The sequence below is a fragment of the Myotis lucifugus genome, unplaced genomic scaffold, assembly GCF_000147115.1.
Source record: "Myotis lucifugus unplaced genomic scaffold, Myoluc2.0 scaffold_198, whole genome shotgun sequence".
Classification (NCBI taxonomy): Eukaryota; Metazoa; Chordata; class Mammalia; order Chiroptera; family Vespertilionidae; genus Myotis; species Myotis lucifugus.
Genome location: NW_005871246.1, coordinates 1,569,200 through 1,593,062, shown reverse-complemented (window position 1 = coordinate 1,593,062; position 23,863 = coordinate 1,569,200). Strand labels below are relative to the sequence as shown.

Here is a 23,863-nt window from a genome sequence, read left to right as displayed (position 1 = left end):
AGCCAAGCCCAGACCTGAGCATCCCCTCGGGGCTGTCCTATGCAGAGCCAGGGGCCAACCTGGCTGGGCCCTCGCTCTGCTGACTGTTGGCTCTGTGGAGCCGGCTGGATGTGGCCCCCAAAGATATGTCCACCCAGAGCCCAAATGTGACCTTGTTTGGAAGGGTCTTGGCAGATGTGATTAAATTAAGGAAAGCCAGGTGAAATCATCCTGGATTATCCACGTGGGTCTTAAATCCAATGACAGGGAGAGAAGAAGAGGCAGAGGTGGGACTGACACATCTCCAAGCCAAGGAACCCCAAGGACCACCAGCAGCCACCAGAAGCTGAGGAGAGGCCTGGAATGCATCCTTCCTCCGAGACCCAGAAGAAACCAGCCCTGCCACCCCCTGGCCTCAGAACTAGGAGAGAATATAATTCTGCTTAAGACACCAGGTTGTGGCACTTTGTTCAGCAGCCACGGGAAACTTACATTCTGGGGTCCTCTCTGAACTGCCTCATGGCCAAGGTGAGTTAACAGTGCCAGGGTAAAGCTCTCGTCCAGGGCCTGACCATCATGGTCCTAGTGACCTGTTGGCACCCCGGGTCTGGGCCAGGCTACCCTTCAGTAATGTGGGAAGGGGAAGGGAGCAGCAGAGCCACAGGGCATTTCCTGTGAGGTCCCATGGGCTGCTGGGTATACTGAGCAGAGGACAATGGGCTGCGATGGCTGGAAGAGGTCCCTGGGAGCAGCGGGGGCATGGACAGGCCCACGGGCTGGCAAGTAAGGAGGCAGTGGTGGGGCAGGGACGTGGGCAGGCATAGCTGGCAGGCCAGCTCCGGTGCTGCCTTGCTGTGCCCAGATCTTAGTGGGTCGGAACCGCCTGCTGTCAGGGTGTGTCACAACATGTCCAGGTGGGAACATGGAGGCTGGACAGCTGCAGCCAGCAGCACCTGGCGCGTGGGGAAGAAGCCGCCCTGACGTGGAATGCTGGGAAACATTTCAGCAGGTGCACTAAGCAGGATGCAGGGCAGCTTGCAGTGCCTTCCCTCCTGGGTAAAGAACTCACAGCACCCCACACCCAGGTTGGGTGAACCAGACGTCAGGGGAAAGCAGTGCAGTGATGGGCAGGGGGCATTCTTCCCTATTACAAACAAATGTAAATGGGAACCCAAGAGGGAGCGAGGGGCATCACCAGGAGTGTACCCAGGCACCCTGCCTCAGCGCCCCCCCTTCCCCGAGGCTTCTGGTCAGAGCTTGCCCTGTCGTGAGGTTTGGCTCTGCCATGGCAGTGACCCCTGTGCCAGCCTTCGAGGCTTCCTGCATGGAAAGCTGCTCAGAGCCAAGGGCCCCAGCCCCACCTCCACCTCCACCTCCAGGTGAAGGACCAAGGAGGCCCACCCTCTACACTGATTCGGGGCAAAGACACCTGGGGCCACATGGTAGGTCAGGGCCCAGGGGGTCCCACTTCAACCTCTCAGGCAGGGTCTTTCCCCAGTGAACCTGTTGCCCTGCTTGGCTGCCATGGGGTCCCTCCCAGGTCTCACTGATGTTGTGATGGTCTTATGGCTAAAGTGGGTGAGCCCTGGACACAGATGGGTCAAGCAAGTGTGGACCAAGCTGGGGGTGAAAGTTTGTTCATTCATTTGCCCATTCATTCATTTATCCACCCATCCATCTATCTGTCATGCATTTATCTACCCATCCACCATCCACTCATCCACCCATCCATCCACCATCCATCCTGAACATTTCTCTTGTACTGACTGCAAATTTTAGAGCTGGCTGGGCCTCCAAGCCCTCGTTTTCAACAGTGGAAACTGCTGCTGGATCAGGGAAGGACCTGCCTGAGTTAACACAGCAGGTTGGTGCCAGAACCAACGCTTAATCCCCCGCCAGGTTCTGTGCCCTCTGTGTCCTTCCTAAAGCTCCCACTCCCAGAGTCCGGCCACCCTGTCCCCTCTCCAGCCTGCACCCCCAGCAGGAAAGGGCCAATACACCCCTTCGGCGCCCCTCCCCCTCCTCCCTCTTGAAAGAGTGAATACCGCCAGGCGGCTGATAGGATGATTTGGGGCAGGAGGTGCTTGGAGGAGAGAACTGGGACCCATCAGCTGAGCTCGATAAGGGGCCCACTGAAACGTTAGCAAAAATATTTAGACAATAAATGAAGTATCAGAAAGGCTCGCGTATCTTTAAGAAATCAATCATCTTGTACGTTGCGTCTGGACACTCGGCGCCAAGGCAGAGATAGCGCCTCCTGGGGAGATAAGGGTTAATCAGGGATTTAATTCTGCGGGAGATAAAGCTGCAGGGAAGAGCAGGCGAGGCTCCTTCCTCCCTGGGCTTCTCCGCAAGAGCCTCAAAGGTTGCTGGCTTCTCCGGTGCTCGCACCCTCACTCCCCTCGGACATTATCTCTGCCTGGAGAGCGTTTCCAGCCTCGTGCCAAGTCTCCCCAGGCTGACCTGTGCCCCAGGCCCCAGCAGGACAAAACTTCCAGAGAGGAGCTGCAGGTGGGAGGGGAGGGCCGCATCTCCGGACTCCTCAGCCCTGTCCTTATGGAGCCTGCAGGGGTCCCTGGGGTTGGGCAGACATTGGTTCCAATTCTCCCTCTGCTGTTTGATCTGGATGGCTTTGGCAAGTCACTTCACCCGTTTCCTCACCTGTAGAACAGGGGCAGCAGTCCTGCCTCACAGGGTGGGAGGGGGAGGAAAGGAGGTGTTGTGTGTAAGCATGGGCACACAGCACTGTGTGGGCAGAGAGTTTGGAACACACACCTGTCCACCTTGGAAGGGGCTGATTATCCCCAGGAGAGAGCACAGGAGACGGGTGCAGACTCCACTCAGAACATGCTGAGACCCCACGCCCTCAGCCACCCTGCCTTTGTCCTGTCGCTGCTCATAGGTGTTCTTTACACTTTGAGAGTTCAGAGACCAGAGCCACAGAGCTCCCAGCCCACCCCCTCCTCCTTCCAACTATTAACTGCCTCCCAGCAGTCTAACCTCTGAAGAGTCAACTGCTGCTTGAATGCCTCCAGTGACAGGAAGCTCATTGCCTCCAGAGACTGCTCTAAACACCATAGGCCCCATCCCACGGTGGAGCCCAATCAGGCCCCTTCCACAAAGCCGAAATCCATCCTGGAGTTTCCGCCGTTTCCTCCTTGCTTGGGGCCAGAGGACGAGAGGATCGTCCCTGCTGCAGGGCTGCTGGCTCTAGTGCCCACTGAGCCCTGCCCTGAGGTAGGCGCTTGTGGACCACTTCCCCTTTGCCCTGCCCTGAGGTAGGCGCTTGTGGATCACTTCCCCTTTGCCCTGCCCTGAGGTAGGCGCTTGTGGATCACTTCCCCTTTGCCCTGCCCTGGGGTAGGCGCTTGTGGATCACTTCCCCTTTGCCCTGCCCTGAGGTAGGCACTTGTGGATCACTTCCCCTTTGCCCTGCCCTGAGGTAGGCACTTGTGGATCACTTCCCCTTTGCCCTGCCCTGAGGTAGGCACTTGTGGATCACTTCCCCTTTGCCCTGCCCTGAGGTAGGCGCTTGTGGATCACTTCCCCTTTGCCCTGCCCTGAGGTAGGCGCTTGTGGATCACTTCCCCTTTGCCCTGCCCTGAGGTAGGCGCTTGTGGATCACTTCTCCTTTGCCCTGCCCTGAGGTAGGCGCTTGTGGATCACTTCCCCTTTGCCCTGCCCTGAGGTAGGCGCTTGTGGATCACTTCCCCTTTGCCCTGCCCAGCTACCCTGGTGCTTTTCTCATCTAGGGGGAGGGTGCTGCCCAGGCGGGGATTCTGTTAAAGAGGGAGATTAGCAAGAGCTGAAGAGGTGCTGTGACACTCAGGCACCACAGGTGCCCTCTCCTTGTCCTCAGAAGGACCCACAGGGACAAAACCAGAATGAATCTCTTGCTTCCTGCTGCAGTTGTCCCCAGGTGCCCAGAAGACCACTTGGCTTACCACCAGGAGGGCCCCTGCCCATAAAGTCCTGGGCGGGGGGTGAGGTCCCTGACTTCCTCCCAGCCACACGGCCACACACAGGGTCCAGCCCTACCACTTGGCTCCTTGTTGCTTCCTCCTCTTGAAAGCCCTTCTCCTTCTCTGCCTCACCACCTTCTACTCATCCATGAAGGGCCCCTTAAAAACCCTTCCTTCAGGAAGCCCTCCCTGCATCACCCAAGGTCCCTTGGGGGCTCTGGTCTCTGAACTCTCCAGGAAGCCCTCCTGGCCCCAACACCCACATCTTCTGATGTATTTCACATGAAGTGGTGGGAGCTCCCGGACCGGCTCAGGGGGTTTAAGGGGCCTGTGCTCTGGGTGGGATGCTTCCCTGGCTGCTGCCCTATGGCCAGAGGGTGGGCTAGCCGTGGTTGGGGCTCCTTACCGGTTCTGCCTGCCTGGGGGATGAGGCTCTGCTCTGGATGCTCCCGTGGAATGGGCCCCAGGATAGGCCCTCAGCAAGGCTGCGTCGAGCCCGCACACACCTCTGCCCATCTTGCAGGACCTGCTCCAGCTCGTCTGTGGGGAGAGACATCAGAGGTGTGAGGAGCGCCAGCCATGGTGACCGCCCAGCCCTGCTGCCTGCCCCGGTCCAGCCTAACTCTGCGGCCTCAGCCCCCCAGAAGCAGTTAGGGGGCTGCAGGGCAGAGGAGGGAGTACTGCCCTGTGGGCTAGGCCTGAGTTACAGGGATGTTGGCTGGTGCCTGCTTCAGGGGCCTGGCCAGCCCCTGTGGCAAGACCTTTCCTGGAGACAATGGGCTGCAGAGAGAGGACAAAGAGGGGTGCCTTCAGCTGGATTTGAGCCGGCAGGTGCATTGCTTGGGGTGTACGGCTGCTCTGTCAGGGACATGTGTGGCCTTGGAACTAGAGCCACTGTATCAGGAACATCTGTGACCCTCATGCAGCCCAGGGTGGCATTGGCAATGCACCCAGGATGCATGCACGGAGCCAAGCCACCCCTGCTGTCTACACTGGGATGGGCACAGAGCAGAGGATGATGATGATGAGACCCACTGCCATCCCATCGCACTGTCCTCCCAGCCCCTTCCCATGGGCTGAATCCCCGAATCTGCACAGCTGGCTTGTGAGGGCAGCTGTGGAAATGCTGGGTCTTGGTTTCTTCATCTATAAGATGGGATCCCCAATACTTCCTACCTCCTTGGGTGGTACGAGGATTGAATGAGTTAATCCACCTAGCATGCTTAGCACAGTGCCTGGTGGGGCATCGGAGGCACACAGCCAGGGCCTCAGCAAAGCCAGAATCTGCACCTGGGTGGTGCTGAGATCAGTTCCATTTACTCCCTGATGATGAGAGGTGACCCCAGAATGTGCTGCTCCCACACCATCGTGCATTCTCTGGAAAATCTGGACCCTGACTCTTGCTGAGGTCCTTGGCTAGCCATGGCCTCTCTCATGGCCTGTCTCCTAGCTGAGGCTATAAGGCTCCCAGGGGCCTGAGGTTCCCTGTGCCATGAGAAGGGCCACCCTCTCTGGGCTCTGCCAGCTTGTGTGGCATTGGCCATGACTCCATAGCATGGCTCGAGGAGTGGCATCCACTGTAGAGCCAGGATTCCATTACGTTTCCACAGACAGATGGACCTCAGCTGTGAGGCCCTACAATGGTCATTAACACGGGGTGGGAACTTGGATTTGGACAGGGTCTACACTCAGGCTCCCAGGTTCAGCCCAGGCTTGCCACACGTTCCATATGACCTGTGTGGTAGAATGAATGGTGGCCCCCAAGAGATATTTCCACCGGAACCTGTGATTGTGCCCTACTTAGAAAAAGAGTCTTTGTAGATATAATCAAGTTAGGATCTCAAGATGAGACCATTATGGATCATCCAATGGGCCCTAAATCAATGAAGAATCTATAATAATCAAAGCATAATATGCTACTTAGACTGGACGTCCTTCCAGACAAAGCCGGGGCTGCGAGGGTGGGACCCGGGTGCCTGCCAGTGGCTGGAGGGAAGGCTGGGTCCCCGGTGGCAGAGTAAAGCCGGTGCCGGCAGCTGGGGGAAAGAAGGCCTACTCTTGCACGAATTTTGTGCATCAGGTCTCTAGTGTTCTTATAAGAGACACAGGAAAAAGACACAGAAGAGAGACTCGAGGAAAAAGACGGTGTGAAGACAGGCAGAGATGGAGTGATGTGGCCAGGAGGAAGCTGCGCCTGGGCCCCAGGAGCTGGGAGAAGCAAGAAGGACCCTCCCCTGGAACCTCTAGAGCAATGGTTCTCAACCTTCTGGCCCTTTAAATACAGTTCTCATGTTGTGACCCCCAACCATAAAATTATTTTCGTTGCTACTTCATAACTGTAATTTTGCTACTATTATGAATCGTAATGTAAATATCTGATATGCAGGATGGTCTTAGGCGACCCCTGTGAAAGGGTCGTTTGACCCCCAAAGGGGTCGCGACCCACAGGTTGAGAACCGCTGCTCTAGAGGGAGCGAGGCCCTGTTAACACGTGGATTTGGGATTTCTGGCTCCAGAACTGTGAGAGAATAAATTTCTGATGTTTTAAGCCACCAAGGTTGTACAAATTTATCAGCTGTACCAATTCTGCCCTGGGAGAATCACACCTGCATTTACCCCCGTCCCTGCCTCAGTGTCCTCATCGGACAAGGGGATGGTGGTGGCCATGCCCTCAGATGGCAGCCTCGCCTCCCTAGGCTGCACAACCTCTGCTCAGAAGGCCAGGCCACCTTAGGCCTCAGGTGCCATACAGGCTGCCTGGGCCCACGAAGGCCTCACGTGGCCTGGCCTGGTCCCCGAGCAAGCGCTGCTGTGGCGGCCCCACTTCCTGGAGCCCCGATTGGGCAGGCTGTGGCCTTAATGGGCCCGATTATCAGATAACTGCCGGCCTAATGGCAGAGATAACGTGTAAATATGCCAGGAGGCCTGGCTAAAACGTTCTAACTGGGTCCTTGTCTTCCCCAGGGCAGATAAGGTGGCAGGAGACCAGGGCGAGGCCGAGGAGGCCGGCGCCCCTTTATCTGCCCCACAACGAGGGGGGGCAGTGGGTGGCTCTGTCACTTTGTGGCCTTCCCACAAGGGTCTGAGCCTTCTGCCAACCCACCTAGGATGCCTGGGTGGGTGAGTGAGGGAGAGATGGGGGAATGAAGAGGCGGTCTAGAGATGAGCTCACTGGGCACTCATTTGCCCATCCATGCGTTTGTCCGTAGGGAGCCAACCATGGGCCGAGTCTGTGCACTGCCCACTTAGGGCAGTGGGACCCAGAATCCTAATGCAATGGCTTACCCCTATCCTGACAACCAGATACGCAATAAGCCACACAGGGGTTGGCCCGCACTTGGACCTCTTAACAGGGTTGCCCACTTGCTCCTCCGGGCACTAGTTCTCCGGACAGGCACAGTGGCCATGACTCCCTGTTTTCACATATTTTCTTTTCTGTGTGCAGAATGTTGGTAGGAGTCATTCCTGGCCTTGTTGGAACCCCATGAGGAGACAACACCTTCCATCTGGGGCTGGTGCCCACCTTCCCGTGGGAGGAGGAATCAGAATTCAACTCAGTCTTCCCATGTGTGGGCCAAGACATGGGGACACGGAGTGGGAGGAAGGCAGCTGGCTCAGGTCACTCCCTGAGCAACAGAAAGAGTGGGGCAGCCCCAGACCTCCCAGTCTTCCCCTGCTTGTCATACCTGTGGGGACCCATGGTCCCTTTCCGGAGCCTTGGCTCTGGCTTGCCCCCCACCTGCCCACACAGGCACCCACAGGCAAACGGCCATGCTCCCTAATCGGAGCCCCACGGCTGGCGGGCCGAGCCTCCCAGATAACAGCGGCTCCCCACGGCAGCGGCTCCATCTCCTGGGTATCATGCATTGCCAGAGAGGGCTGGCTCCTGATAAAGGCGGCTGTTCTGCAGGCCTGGGGACAGAACCCACCAGCCAGGGCTTGCTGGGGGCTGGTCAAGGCCTGGGAAAGGTGGAGAGGCCGGGGGACGGAGGGACTTGGGCTGGGGATTGGCAATGGTCATATGACAACCCACCTCCCTGGTCCAGGGGAAGCCATTTCAGGCGCCCCCTGTGGGTGGATGCAGGGCCATGGCAGGTGCCCGGCTTGGTGAGGGGAACATGGCTGGATTTAAGCCCCAGCTTACCCAGGACTCTTGTGCAGCGTACAGCCTGTGCAGCTGTCCATGGTGACCCTAGTGATGTTCAACACCTGTCTGCACAGATAACCTATTTCCAGCTTCCAGTTCCTGTCCAAACCCTCCCATGGCAAATGGGGTCAAGCAAATGTCAAAGCCCAGTTAGCACCTAGCAGAGACCCCTTCCCAACCAGAACTAAAATTGCATCAGAAAAGTGGGGGTGGGTGGGACCACTTACTCCTGGCAGACTGGGTATCTCATGAGGGCTCAGTTCAAGGCTGAGAATGAGTGGAAGCAGAAATTAGCAAGGGCGAGGGGCTCAGGGGTGGGGATGCGGAGCTAGGGGTGACAGCTGACAGGGAGAGTGACAGGCAGGAAGATGCAGTTATTTTTAAACAGCCTCGGTAAGAGCTGGAGGACCCAGACAGTGGTAGCCGTGCAGATGGCCAGTTTTCAACCACACTGATAGGAAACCCAGGGCCCAGGGAGGCCCAGGAGCACCCAAGCCACACTGAGAGCTCAGGCTAAAGGGGGGGACGAACCCAGGTCTCTGGACTCATGGCTTAGTGCTTACTCAGTCACAGAACCCCAGGTGGGCACGTGGGGCAAGGACAAAGAAGGTACACAGTAAATAGGTGGGATTTGAATTAGATACCAGCCATGGTCATGGCGAGGCCTTAATACCCTTTTCTGGGCCGAAGCAGGGGATAGAGAAAACAGGATAGGGAGGCTGTTGGAGAGGAGGTCGGGGTACAATGGGCCAGCTCTGAGCTCTCCTGTCCAGTGGCTGACTTCCTGCTCTGTCCTCAGTTTTTCCATTTGCAGATGGCCTCCTCAGGGCGGTGGGGCAGGCCCTGCTGCCTGGGTGGCTCCTCCACCCCCATGGGGTCAGGCCATCACTATAGGCACAGCATCAGGACAAAGACTAATTTATTCTGGCAAACAACCCCACACATGTTATTTCCAGAACAAACATGCAGCACAGGATTCAATTTCACCCCCAAGCATCTGTGAGGAACCAGAAGAGAAAATTCAGTTTTTGCATATTTATATGATTTACACGTCTATTTAGGTCTCAAAACCCTCCAATGGCATCCCAAGGGGATAGTGAAGGGAGCAGGGCTGAGTGTTGCCACCCAGGCTAGGTCAGGACCCACTCTTGGGAGCCTGGTGGAGGGAGTGGCTGAGTGAGAGACTTGGGGGCTGGAATCAACAGGCTGGGGCCAGGGCCTGCCTCTGCTCACCCCTTGCTGAGCCTCAGTTTACCTGCTGGGTTGGTGGCTGTGTAAGTAGACAGCACTGCTTTCCTCCCTTGGGATCCCAGGCGCCCTGAGGCCCAGCCCAGGACTGCCGCTGAGTTGCTGCTCTCAGCCTTGCCCCCAGCTCTGCCCACCCTGGAGCCGGTGGTGACCTCCCTCAACACCGTGAACAACAAGCCAGTGAGAAGGTTCCACTCTTCCCACTTCATCCTGCCAAGGAGGCCCAGAGAACCTGAGCAACTCCCTCAGAGTTGCACAGCAGGTACCCACCCAGACCAGCCTGAGCTCCTTTCTGACAGAAGATCCAGGGCTCCAACTTGGAACTTCTGGCTCCAGAGCCCACTGTGCCCAGCCTCCCAGGCCTCAGTTTCCCTGAGCAAAGGCCTTGGCAGGCTGGTTTGCAACAATGACTTGGGGCGGCTCTGTAGGCTTGCTGGAGTGTCCACGAGCTTGGGGGCTGCTGCCTCCTGCACCTGCCGGCTGGCTCCTCCTTTATGCTAATGGCTGGTGGACTCCAGAGCACAGAGTCCAACCATTGGGCATTGGTGGGCTGTGGGATCAGCATGTGAGTGCTCACTTTGGGGTCACTGCCAGCACCCACTTATCTAATCAGCCCCATCACTCCCACCCGGCCTCGCCCTGTGACTCCTGTGGGCCAGCTGGCCCTGGCTTTGCTGGGGAGCGGCCCTATCTCAGGGATCATGCTGTTTGCCTTTGATAAAAGTCATAGAAAAGAGAGAGAAAAAGGAGCAAGAGGGAGAGAGGGAGGGAGAGGGCAAGAGGGGGGAAATTCCAGGGTAAGCAGGCCCCCTGCCTTCCTTGGGGTTCTAAAAGTTTTCCTGGGTGTGGGCCCAGAGTGGGGCTGGCTTGGAGATTGTGTGGGCCCTGAGAGTGTGTGTTTCCAACACATCCTGTACCAACATGGAAACCAGACCCAGACAGGGCAAGAGACTCTTTAAGGTCACACAGCAGATTATGGCTGTCTCCTCTGTTGGCTGGCACAAGCTCTCTGGCAATGATATGTCCTGCAGACCTGTTCACTCACACACCTGCTCAGCACCTCCCACTACAGACACACCTCAGTGCCCCCGCCCCCCATGATCTGGAACACTGGGGACTGTGTCCATTTTACTGAGGGTGATGTGACTTGTCCAAGGTCACCAGCTCTAAAATCCAGCCCCTTTTCTGTCCTCAATTCAACCCTCCTGGCCGGGAAAGCCATGAGCTGGATGGTAGTTGAAGCCCTAGAAGGACAGAAAGAAGGACAAAGAGTGGAGGCTGAGTGGCTCCTCCTCTAGCCCCATGTGGCCTTCACCATCTAGTGTCTGTCTTCTCTGCAGCGTTAGCAATTGACCTTGGTTCTAGAACAGTGGTTCTCAACCTGTGGGTCGCGACCCCTTTGGGGGTCGAACGACCCTTCCACAGGGGTCGCCTAAGACCACCGGAAAACACATATATAATTACATATTGTTTACAGTAGCAAAATTACAGTTATGAAGTAGCAACGAAAATAATTTTATGGTTGGGGGTCACCACAACATGAGGAACTGTATTAAAGGGTCGCGGCATTAGGAAGGTTGAGAACCACTGTTCTAGAACCTGTGCTTGTATCCTGCTACTGCCATCTCCCAGCGGACAGGTCACTCCCCTCCCGGCACCGTTTCCTCTTGTGTGAGATGGGTATAAGAGCACCTTAATTGCAGGGTGAAATGACATAATGAATATGGTACATGAACGACGGGGCCTGCAGTCAGTGCTCGATGAGCATTCACAGAAGCACGGCCTGCAAGCAGGCAGTGGGGTCCAGCTGGGCCAAGCTGCAGTCCCTGCATATTCTTGGCCAGGCTCTCTTCCCTTCTGCTCTGTGCCCACTGGGAGGGGAAGGTTTGTTCTGCATGGATGCTGTGGCCCTGCTCACGTGTGACCCTCCTGTATGACCTGGCTGGAAGGGGGCAAATCTGGGCCTGGGCAGAAATGGCAGGGGAAGGCTAATCCCCATCAGCTTCTTGGAATATCCCACCAGCTGGGCCTTATCCTGTTGACCCCTGTTCTTGCTTCCCATTTAAAGATGGGGCAACAAGGCCCAGAGGAGGCGGAGCCTGGCTCAGGGTTCCCATGTGGAACTGGGAACAGGCTGAGACAGATCCTTGCCCTGGGGCATGAGGAGGGCTGTGGGGTGAGGTCACAGTGCATTATGGACGGCCAGCTGTTCCCAGGAGGCCCACCCTTGCTGCCAGTTCTCCCCTAGGCCTGCACATCTGCAGGAGCTATGCAGCATTTCCCATTTGGGCTGGTTTCTCCAGGCTTGGGGCAGTAGCAAGACTCCCAGCTGGGACTGCTGACAGGCTTGCTGCTGACCTTTTCATACCTTCCAGGGCACAAAAAAGGCTGTCATGCCCACCCAGCCTGGGCCTCAGGACCTGCAGACCCAGAGCTATAGGTCGACAGCCAGCCCACCTGAATGTCACATCAGGAAACAAAAAGGAGCAGAGCTTGATTTCAGCCCTGGCTCTGTCACCAGTGGCCACAGCACCTATGGATAGATCCTGCCCCATCTGAAGACCTCCAGGTCCCATCTATGAATTATGGGGACACAGTGTTGAGAGGACATAGCTAAAAGAGCTTTTGGGGAAAAGCAGTGGGGTCTCTTTCTCCTGCTCTCTGCCAGCCCAAGGAAGTGAGGCTTGGGGAGGTTGAGGGATTGTCCAAGCTCATATGGCCAGCAAGTAGTACAGTCAATCAAGCCCAGATCCTTCTGACCCCAAATACATGACCCTAACCCAGGCAGTGTGCCCTCATGCCAGTGAATCTGGCACATCACATGGCTGGCACCATGTAGGCCTTCAGCACACTCCCATCCCCATTTCACAGGTGGCAGCAACTGAGCTGAGAGGGGAGTAAACGATACTGATGCACAGGCCGTGTGCACAGGCCACACCCCCAGTATTGAGGCTCTGTCCCAGGCTATCCCAGGACCCCAGCCCCATGGCAGCTGGCACGGCCAAGATGGAGGGAATAATCTGACATGTGTTGCTGCAGAGGGAGGCAATGGTGACGGGAGTGAGGAAGCTTTGGAAGCAAAGCCACCTGGAGCCTCAGTAGATCAGTGGCTCATGGCCCAGATGAGGGTTTCCACCCTGCCTCTGGCCTGGGCATCCCCACAGAGCCCCTCAGAGGGCCTGGACCACCACAGGAAGGCCAGGGTCTGGGAGATGGTGCCAGAGGAGCCGGGGACTGTGAGCTGAGGACGTGAATATAAACAGAGGCCCCTCCCCGCAAAACAACAACAAAAACGGGGGCCTGCTGCCATCATTTAAAAATAAGAGCACATACAATCTGGGACCTCTGGCCTTGCGGGGGATATAGGATGCCCTGGCAGAGCCAGGAGCCATTTGAGCTCAATGCCGGCTGTTGCCCGTCAGACAGTGACCGGCTCCCCTGAGATGATGCCTGAACCCCTACCCTTACCCCTATTCTGGCCACAGACCACAGGGCCACACCTCCATCAGATCATTTCTGTGCTATTTAACGCTATGGAGTGCCCAGCACTGGAGATGTGGATGGGACTATGACCAAGACCAATGCCCACTTCACTGATAGAGAACATTCCTGGGAACCGCCCAACTCCCCTGCACAGGGCCTCCTGGGTGTCCCCCACCTGGTCCCACCATCGCCTGGGGAAGTCTCCGGCTTCTCTGCCCACCATGGCCCCTGCTGGCCTTTGGGCATGGTTATGGGTGCCCAGCCTCTGCTAGCACCCAGCCACCCTAGTGCTCAGGCTAGTACAGTGTGCAGAGCCCGAGTCCTCCCTGGAGGGGGTTTCCCTCTCATCCCAGGTCAGAGCTTTTCAAAGGGCTTCAAGCCCAGAACCTTCCTTCTTAAGCAGTTTCCCACAGATCCTATGCTCACAGTAGCTGGTTGCAGGGGCAAGATGGACCCTGAGGCCTCATCTTGACCTTCTTCTGGGGGGCCACACCTGCCAGGAGAACCATGGCATTCTGCCCAGGCCCCTGAACCTGCCCGAGACTCTCTTTCCACTGGACCTGGGCTGAATGCCCGCCCACTGGGCAAGGCACCATCTCTAGAATAGCCCTCTCTTGAACCGCCCTCTCCTGTCAAGCTCTGCACAGCGGCTGGACAAGGTGAGGTGGGTTGAGACGAGGCAGAGCCAGCAGGTGACGTTACTGGGAACTAACGGCAGAGGGGGCTGGCAGGACGACACTGGCCGGCTCCAATGTGGGCCAGTGGGTGCAGGCACAGTGACTGGGGGAGGGGAGCGCTCCAGGGCCTCGGTGCCCAATTACCTTGTGCATGAGCAGGGGTGATGCCCTAGCCCAGTGTTCGGCAAACTCATTAATCAACAGAGCCAAATATGGAGGGTGCATGATTGAAATTTCTTTTGAGAGCCAAATTTTTTAAACTCAAACTATATAGGTAGGTACATTGTTATTAACTTAATTAGGGTACTCCTAAGGCTTAGGAAGAGCCACACTCAAGGGGCCAAAGAGTCGCATGTGGCTTGCGAGCCTCAGTTTGCCGACCATGGCCCTAGGCCACCAACGCCAGCACTGCGGAGTTGACTCATATCTTATTAACTCTGTATCTCCACTAGAATGCTAGCCCCTTGGGCTGGGGTTGCCAACAGCTCTGTCCTGATGGCACCAATACTGCTGGGGACCTAGGGAGCGTCCGTGTCTAGAGGACAGTGGAAGGAGGCGGAACTGGAGCTGGACCTTCCAGTCTAATCAACAAGCATAGGCCTGGGAGATGGGGCAGCTGGTCCTGCTGAGCATGAGAGGGGCCCCGTGCTGGCCTGTCCTCTGCTTCTGTTCTCACCTCCCAGCATTTCACCGCCTGACCCTGGGGAGGGCGTAGCTGCTCTGGGCTTCCTCCAGGGGTAGCTCTCAGGCTGCCCACCCACAAAGAGGTGGTGGGGCAAGGAGGGGGACTGCTGAGACCGGAGTCCACCATGGAGCAGCCTGCCAGCCAGCCAGGTGAGGGACACGCAGGGAGAGCAGCCTCAGGTGCTGGAGCCCCTGGCCCTGCCCCCACCCTGCCGCCAGCTGGTGCCTGTGAACTTCTCTCCCTATCACTGGAACATCACTGGGGATTATTGATTTTTTGATACAGAACAACAGCCCATCTTTATCGGGCTGAACCCTGGCCCCGGCTAATGGTGGAGCTGGGACCGCCTGGAAACAGCCAGAGAGCAGGGTGGGGCCCCATCGCTCACCTGGGACCTGTAGGGGCCCTTCACACTATCAGGCCCAGAGACCTATCCTGGTGAGGGGGTGGCCCTAGGGAAAGGGGTGTCTGTGGGGCCGGGATTTGGCAAGGCCTTGGCTGTCATCTTGACTGGGCCCCAGGTGGGTAGGAAGGGCTGCAGGGGGGCCACACTCGGAAAGAAGTGCCCTTTCCGAGGCCCTGTCGGCAGATCAGAGTCTTGGGGGAGGGTGTGGTGGGTGACTGCCCAGAGATCTGGCTCCTTGGGGTGGGATGTGTCTCAGATACTCTGCCCCCTCCAGGCACAGCCAAGAGGACCAGCTTGACTGGCAGGAGCAGCCATGGGGTAGGCAGCGGCCTGAGACTCCTTAGGGGCCGTGTGCTGGACCCAGGGCGCTGCCCTGCCCTCGCTGTTTTCCTTTCTGCTCCCCACTTTGGATGGAGCCTCCCCTCAGCCCCATGGAGCCTAAGAACCACAGCTTCCTGGTGCCTCCAAGCTCCAGGACTCATGGCCTCTCCTGCCTCCTTAAAAAGCTAACCGTCCTGGTCCCTGGGCCTCAATCTTCTCACCGGCGAAGTGGGCAGAGGAAGCCCCTCCAGCCCCTGGCTCTGGTACTTGGTCTTAGGAGACCCTGAGGCCTGAGCACTGGGGTCGGGGTCCCTGGCTTTCCAGGCCCTGCCTTGTCCTGTAGGCAGGCTGGAAGCAGGATGTGTGATAAGGTAAAGAAAATACCTCCTGTGCAAATAGCTTATCTGGCCCCTATCAGCCTGGGCGTCCTGGCCCCTGGCCCCTGTTTTTCCAGAGGCCGACGCCACAGAGAGGGCCCTTCCTTCTTTCCAGCCTCAGGCTCACCGCCTCTCAGCCCCCAGCCTGGCCAGTCCACTCTGCTCCCTGAGCTAGGCTGGGACATGGTCCTCACAGGACCCCCTGTCTCTTCTGAAAATGTGTAGGGGGTGGGGGTGGGCGTGAGGGTGAGTGAGGGTCTGGGCAGAGGCTGGTGGTCACAAGGGTGAAGGGAAGGCCCGCTGCCACTGCTGAGCCCCTCGCCTTGTCTTGCTGGGGGTGGGGGTGGGGGCAGCAGTGGGCACCGAGGCAACACACTGGAGAATATCATGACACTGCCTATGTAGGGTGAACCCTGCAGGGACTACAAAGACCCTTCCAGAAAAGGCAGCAGTCCCTGAGCACCAAGCACCTCCCATCTGCTCTGCCCACAAAGGAGGTGCTTACACATGGGGAGGGAGGCTGAGGTCTACAGGGAGGGCTCTGGCTTGCCCACACCCCACGGCTCTAACTGGGGCACTGGCCCCCTGCCCCAGGGTCCCCTAGGGACACCCCAGCACGAGGCCGAGTCCCGGGAATTGTTAAAGCCCCATCTTGTGAAAGCTGTGGTGTTTACTGCACTATGTAAAGCCAGCAGACACCTGCTTTCCTGGTACTGATCAACTCAGTCCTCAGACTTCCCCCTCTCCCCGCCAGTGCCATAGGGACTGGTATTAACCCCTGTATAGACCAGGAGACTGGGGATCAGAGAGGACCTGGCCACAGAGTGAGGCAGGTGACTGAGTTCACACCCAGGCCCCAGACCCTGTCCAATGCTATGTCCTTCTTCATGCCCTTGGCCGGGGGGCGGGGGGGCGGGGGGAGGGAGAACAATGACTAGCACAAGGCAGGGCTGCGGAAGAGAGGCAAGGAGGTTTGGAGTACAGAGAGCCTTGCCCTGTACACAGCAGGCACAGGTTGGTCCCCACCCCAGACATAGCTGAGCCTCTGCTCAGGAACTCTTGGGGCTCCCCACTGGGCCCATCCAGCTGAGCCCATAGCCAGGCTCCACCAGGGTTCCCTGTCTGGGGGCATGGTGCTTGCTCTCACCTCCACTCCTTGCTCCTGCCAAGATGATCGCGTGTGCCCTCTGAGACCCAGCAAGGTCGTGGGGTGGGACAGGTAGAATTTCGGCAGGACCAGGAAAGGTCAGGGACCGGGGAAGGGGATGGGTGCTGTTGGGACTGCCCCATGTCAGCCCCAGATCTGCTTGTTGTCCAGCCCTTGGCCTTCAGCACTGGGCACATCTGACCCACTGTGTGCATGTAGGGAAATGCACACACTGGCCAAGCAGCGGGGATGTCTGTGCAGAATTTGCTTCTTTTAGAATAATTTCTCCCCCTTCTTGTAGAAATTCTGCAGGCCAGCAATAAATAAATAAATAAATAAATAAATAAATAAATAAATAAATAAAATAAGCGGCTCGCTATCTTCAACATGGTGTGATGGCTATCCTCGCCACCCTATGCCTGTCCACGCTGAGATTATTTTTCTGGGATAAATTCCTAGAAGCTGAACTGCTGAGTCAAGGCAAGACCATCACAGCACCGTGCAGGACCCCGCCTGGGCACCCGGGTGTGTGAGTGCTTTTCTGGGAAGGGGGCAGGGCTCCAGAGTCCACTGCACCCAGCAGCTCCCGCAGCACAGGGAGTCTTGGTGACAGACAGGAACACTGAGGCTCAGAGAAGCTGAAGGAACAGCCCAGGAGGCCAAGGGGCACTGGGACAGCCCAGATGGGTGTCTGGGCCAAGCCCTTCCCAGGGCCCACTGCCGAGGGCGCTCAGGGGTCCTGTGAGGGATGGGGCTGAGGATGGTGGGACGCAGGAGTCTGTCTGGGGGGGGGGGGGGGGCAAAGGGGGGTTGGGGAGGGGGGAGAGGCTGAGGCAGGCAGAGCCCCCTCCCCCACCTCGACACATAATAAGCCCCGCAGATAGCATCGCGCCTCATTTCAGGCCCTGCTCGGCCCTTTCGGGCAGGATATGACCAGCCCTCGAGCCGATGGCGGCCCCTTTGTCCCATCTCCCGGGATTGATCTTATCGGCGACGTCCACCGCTGCCGTAATGGAAAAACACAGCGAGGAAATCAAAAGTTACGCACAGAGATAGAGGAGTAATAAATAAATAAATAAGGAGCCCCGCTCATCTGGCAGGGGGAGGGGCTCTCTGAGAACAAAGTGTTAAATCACACGGGGGAGGGCAAGTGGGCGGGCTGGCAGGCCTGTGGGGTCAGTGGGGGCCTGGTTCCCATCCTGGGTCTGAGAGAGACACTGCAGCTTGTCCAGCCTCAGTTTCCTTCTGTCAAATGGGTGTGGTCAAAGAGCCCACTCCTGGGGCCGAGGACGATCCCGTGACAAATGGTGCCTGGCACGAGGGCAGTGCTGCCTATGCCCGACAGCAGGTGGCCTCTGTCTCTCTCCTGGGCAATGAGCGCCAGCTGGTGCAGGGGAGGGAACTGCCTGCCGGTGACCCTGACTTGCCCCCGCTGAGGCTACATGACTCCAGGGAGAGCCTGACACCATGTCCTGGGGACCACAGCCCCGGGACTGCACAGCCCTGGGCATGCTTGGAGAGAGCCACCACGTGCACATGCTGCCTTCCTGCTGCCCGGCCCTGCCCGGGCCGATCCCAGCCCTCCTGGCATCTCCAGACAGCCTGAACATCCTGTCCTCCCCCCCGGAGGAGCAGCTGGAGTAGGGACCCAAAGGCCCCCAGCGAGACAGGTGACAGTTGGAAGCCAGGTCTGCCCTGGTGCCTTGTGGGAGTCATGCCAGCAAGGGGTAATGGGACAGTAACATTACTGGTGACAGGGACAGTGCTAGTGACAGTGAGAGTACCTATATGAGTACCAGTGTTAGTGACAGCAATAGTGCTAGCAACAGCAGCAGTCACCGTGACAGTACTAGTCCCAACAACAGTGACAGTGCTAGGAAGAGTGGCAGTGTGAGCACTGGTGCCAGGAGGAGGGACCGTGCCAGCACTAGCATTGGCACTGACAAAGGAACAGCAATAGTCGTGCCAGTAATGGCCATCCCTGCCGTCCCTTGGGGTCCTCTGCGTGCATCTGGGGCCATTTGACCAGGAGGCTCAGAGAAGTGAGCACCATGGCCAGGCTGTGGTGGTCTGATTTTGGGCCCTGGAGGAGGGCAGGGAGGGAAACTTCTGGAAGAGGTAGCCAAGGCTCCAGAGGCTCCCCAGGGGTGGGGGCGGTGGGGGGGTGGGGGCAGGCGGACCCGCACCATAGTGATGCTTGGGAGGGGCAGGCCAGGCAAAGGCTGATGCTTAGACACACAGCTAACCGGCTGGGTGGGCTGGCTGAGGCAGGAAGCCGGCGGGAGGGCGGAGGAGGAAGCCGGGCTTGATTAGCACCCGCGGCCGAGATAGGCTGCCCTGGCCACAGATAGGCGCTCCCGGAAGGCCGGTGAGGTCAGCGGGCAGCATGGGCAGGCAGCCAGGCCTGGGCCCCCCCAGACGCCGGGACAGCCCAGGACCTGGGCCATAGCTACCCTCTTCACCGAGTCCCTTGTTGCTCACTCACCCTCCACCCACACAGTGTCCGCACCCTCTGAGGAGGGACCCTGGGAGTCCCTGAGAACCAGCTGGTGCTGGGTCAGGAGAGGGTGGGCTGGGGCCTCTCTCTGGGAGGTGGACTTCAGGCTCAGCTCTCTCAATCGTCCAGTCCTGGCACTGGGGCAGCCGCCTAACCTCTCTGGGCTTCAGTTTCCACCTCTGAGGAAGTCCGGCATCTGACACCAAATTTTAGTCTCAGCTTTTTCATGGGTCTTCCATGTTCACCCTGAACCTCTACAGTCCTTTCCCCACATGGCAACCAGCCCAGCCATCAGCCCTTGCCCCCTCCTGCTCTGTCCTTGTCTCCCCTGCAGGTCCCCCTGCATGTAGGATCTCTGCACGCTGTGCTCTGTGGGGCAGTTTCCCTGGGATCCACTGAGCTCTCTGTGCAAACTTCTGAGCTCACCCCAGCCCCTAACCACCCTCTATTCCTGTCCGCATTCCCTGCTTGGCCTGCGCCCCTTGATGACTGCTCTCCGTGCTACTGGCTGTGGCTCTTAGAGGGCAGTGGCTGGTCTGTTTTGTTCATGCTACACCCCCAGTGTCTACAACAGGGGCTGACACACAGTAGGCACTCAATAAATAAAAGTACTAGCGAGTGAGCGAATGGGGATAAGCTCCTATGGAAGAGTTGGATGGGAGTCGTACTAAAGAGCCGCCCACTGATAGCCTGCCCCTCCCAGATGTTCTGACCACCCCCCAAAATCTGTGACCCCAAGGCCCAGGTGCCTTTGTTGTGGGCAGAGGTTGGAGTCAGGACGGGCCAAGGAGCAGCTGCCTGGCAGGGCTGATGTGGGTGCCAGGTGGTCAGCTCCTCTGCATGAGGAACTGCTGAACACAGCGAGGGGACTACCCAGGGCTGAGGGGGGTCAACAGCCTGGACATAGGGGGAGCCATGGCCATCTCTGTGCCTCAGCACCCCAGTTAGGGGCCATGGGCTCATAGTCCCACCTCAGCCCTGTCCTGGGGGTTCCGCCCACGGGGCCTTGCTCAGAGAGGTGGGCAGTTCTGAGTTTTGGTGGTGGACGCAGGCTAAGGGTTCAGGCCCTACCCTGGCTTGGGGACCGATGCTCTGGGGAGGGGTCATGGAAAGAGCTTGGGGTCTGGGGTGGTGGGCAGCCTAGGTATCCATCAGTCAGCCAGTCACCCTCAGCTTGTGTTGGCCAAAGCCTGTGACCTCTAAACTCTGTTTCCAAGACAACCATTACAGATAGGGCCCCCATGCTCTGAGCTCGCCTCCTCACCCCTGTACTCACTCCAGACCCAGCCGAGAGCACTCCTGCCTCAGGGCTCCTGCCTGCACTGTGCTCTCCACCTGGTACACTGTCCCCCGACAGCGGCTGGTTCCCCTCACTCTTCTGGTCTTTGCTCAAACATGGGGTCAGCAACACCTACTCTGGCTACCCAATTCAGAATGGCTCCCCTTCTTTCTTTTATTAATTGCTCCCCCTTGAACACATGACATTTTTACTTCCTTATTATTTAGTCTCTGTCTCCCTGTCAGCTCCCTGGGCACCTGGGCTGTCGGCACCGAGCAGGAGCTTAGTACACAAGTGTTTGTGGAGTGAATAAACTACGGCCTTCCCTTCCCTTGCCTACTCCTAGGTTGAGATCCCATGCTGCTCCTGTTCGATGGACTCTGCTGGCACCTGCAGCGTGTCTGGCCCCCGTAGGTGCTCAGGAAACACCTGGGAAGAAAGGATGGCCGACTGCGGGGACACACAGACTGCTCCCCAGGATTTCGCTCCATCTCCCTGAGTCTCAATCTGCTCAGCTATGAAGTGGGAGGTCGGGGCTATGTAGAGCCCACTAGGTGATCCTAGGGAACATGTGCCTCTGGGCACCTGGTGTGCCCCCCCTTCCCTGGGATTTCCAGAAAGACCCAGCCGCTGGATCTGGTCTCTGGAGCTGACTCCAGCTTGACCCCTGACATCAGCCATCATCCCCCTCCACGGCCCTCCCCTATCTGTTAATCTAAGACAAATAGGCCTATCAGGCTGCAATGCCAGGCCCGGTGATAAAGCAAAATAGCTGAAATGATTTTTCCCACCCACACATGCCGAGCTGGCGGGAGGGGACTTGTGGCCGGGCAGTATCGGCCCATCTCCTGGGCTGTCCATCAGGACAGGCCGTCCTGCCTCAGCCGCCTGCCCGCCCACTGCCCGATAACAAACCTTGAGGTTTGCATAGAAACTCCAGGCAACAAGATTAGTCAGCCGAGCGCGGCCCAGATAGTCGGCCCTACGCCCTCGCTCACCCTCCAGGGTGAGGTTTCCCAGCTCCCAGCAGGCCCCCTGGGTCCCTGCGGGTGGGGGAACCAGGCTCCAAACCCCCCTCCCCCCCCAGCAGGAAATGGATGACAGATGCCTCCTCCAGCCCCTCACAGCAGCCGCTTCCCAACCTATTCTCCATATGGCAGCTGAACAAACGCCCCACTTAAAACCCTGCAGCCCCCCATTTTATAGCCAAGAAAATGGAGGCGTCTCCCCACAGTCCATGGCATTGAGCCCATGCATGCCCCATCCTACCTCTCCCCACCCCCACTCCAGCCTCTAATGCCTGAGCCACACCCACACTTCAAACCTCAGGACCCGTGCATGCTAGCTCCTCACTTGAACACTCCAGCCCAGCCCAGGGGGTTCATTAGCCCCACTCCAATTTGTCCTTTAGGCCTTGGCCTGGGGGTTAGGGCTCTGACCACCTGGCTGTTCCCTCTGCCGACCTGCAGTGTTGTGGGAACATGGCCAGCGTACGCATCACTCCCTCCAGGGCTGGGGACGGAGCTGGGGACAAAGAAGGTGACACCGGTGTTTGGGCCGTTGGATTTATTTTTTAAACAGTGGTCACCAGGAAAGAGCTCCAGGTCCTGAGAATTGATGAGTAAAGGTGACCTCACTCCTGGGGCCCTGATCACACAGCCAGGGATGGAGGGGTGGAGGCAGGGCACTGAAATGAAGCCTAGAGATACCTCCTAGCAAACAGGCACAGCCTCTCAGATGCCAGCTCCCTGCCCACTGTGAGCTGGATGACCTTGGCATGCCACTGCGTCCTGCCAGGCCTCAGTTTCCCTAACTGTAACGTGGTTCTCACCAGGTCCTGAGCACACACGCGGCCACGCCGTACTCCACATTCCTTCTCTTGGCCGGTGTGGGTCCTCGTCCCCCCTCCAAGCCCCTCTCTCTTGAAACTGGGCTGCCCCAGACAGGGGTTTTGAGGCCCAGGAAAGCCCATCTCAGTCTCAGTTCTAGGGAACCCCAGCCCACTCCCCCACCACACGCCCTGGCTTTTGGGGGAGCAGAACCAACTCACCCCTGGAGTCAGAGGTGACAGACTATGGCCCTGTGGGGACTGTTTGCTCCACGCGTGTCTCAGTTGCTGCCCAGTCTGGGGCTCAGGGCAGGTTGCTGCTCAGTGTCGATGAGTGAAAGGTGGTGCAGGTGGTCCCCAGCTCTGCGCCCCTGTCCCTTCCTGCTCCAGCTCAACCACGTCCTACCCAGTGCCAGCCTGTGCCCTCGTGATAAAGCCAGGCTGTGGTCCAGCGATCAGTCTCCCACAGGAGGCTGCCCACTGCCCACAGGCCTCTCGCCCGTCAGTGGTCCTCTCACCTTGTATCCTGGTCCCCACCCTCCCAAGGCCCTGCCCAATTGGCTTTATTGGTAAACAGTGGTCATCAGGAAAGAACTCCAGGCCCTGAGAACTTATGGGGGAAAGGGACCCTGCTCCTAGGGCCCTGATCACACAGGCAGGACACAGGCTGGGTGCCCTGACCACCGCCCCTGGCCACCGCCTTCCTTCCTGCACCTGTGAAGCCCAGGCTGTCCTCATGGTCACTTGATGTCCCCGGGCTGGTGGGGAGCCCTAGAGGCCTCCTGGGTTCCCCTCCTGCTCCCCAGTGAGTACAGCACCCTCGGTGATCAGCCCTGCGCTCAGCATCCAGGGCATCTGGTCACACTGCCTCCAAACAGGCGGCCGGAGAGCTAGACAGAGACTGTGCTCTTTGGAGTCCCCTCTGTGCTGGGCAGAGGGTGGGAGGGGAGGGAGGGTGGGAGGTCAGAGGAGTGAAGCTTTCTCTGGCCATCCCAGGGGGGCAAGTCACCCTCCCTCTGCTGGCCGAGGGGCTACTCGGTGGGAAGGGACCCTAGGGGACTACCAAGGGGAGGGGACCCCAAACACTACAGCCGCTCCCTTCATCAGTCTCCTCGTGATCTACCAGGCAGGCCAAGGCCATGCTGACTGCCATTAGTCAGAAGCCTGGACAGAACCGTGAGGTGGGTGTCAGGCCCAGGACCCCCACACAGAGGGGACCCTCAGGACTCTCAGTCCTAATGGGGGTACTTGTCTGTCTGACCTGCTTTTTCCCGATGTTAAGTGGAGAGGTGGAGGGGAACGAGGGTAGTGGGAGGTGTGAGCACAGGACACAGAGAGGGAGTGGGACATGGGGTGGGTGGAGCCATCCCCTGAGGAGCAGAGAGCACTGGGCCAGTAGAGCAAAGGCAGTGGCAGCTGCCCTTCCGGACAGGATTTGGGGATTATAGATTATAGCTCATGGCCATTTGCATATCAGAATTTTTAACAGTCAGCCCCTCTAGCAAACAAGGTCATTTCAAAGATAAAACTCCTGAGCTCTCCCCCTTCCTGTTGCCTGCCCCCTTCCCTTTGAGCTGGGATGAAGGCTCAGCTCCCACCCCAACCTCCTCTCCTTTGGGGCCTGACCCTACCCACCTGGTCACTCCCCATTCCTCCTGCCCTCCTCAGGCCCTAGGGCCTCCTTGCTGGGCTTTGATCCTACCTCTGAGCCTTCACATGGGCTGTGTCCTCGCCCGGCACCCTCCCCTCCCACGCTCTCAGCCCCCTCCCCTGTCGGGCCCTTCAGGGTCACACACTCCCCAGGACGGCTCATTTCCCCCCACACAG

At 58.2% G+C, this 23,863-nt stretch overlaps 1 protein-coding gene across 1 annotated transcript in view; it reads right to left on the bottom strand.

Moving 5' to 3' along the window:
* ZFPM1 (zinc finger protein, FOG family member 1) overlaps positions 1-23,863 on the bottom strand; it is a 45,253-nt gene that overhangs the window by 13,669 nt on the left and 7,721 nt on the right. Inside the window, 1 exon segment of the mRNA XM_014463094.2 lies at positions 4,348-4,481. Within this exon segment, the coding sequence (XP_014318580.1) occupies positions 4,348-4,481 (134 nt within the window).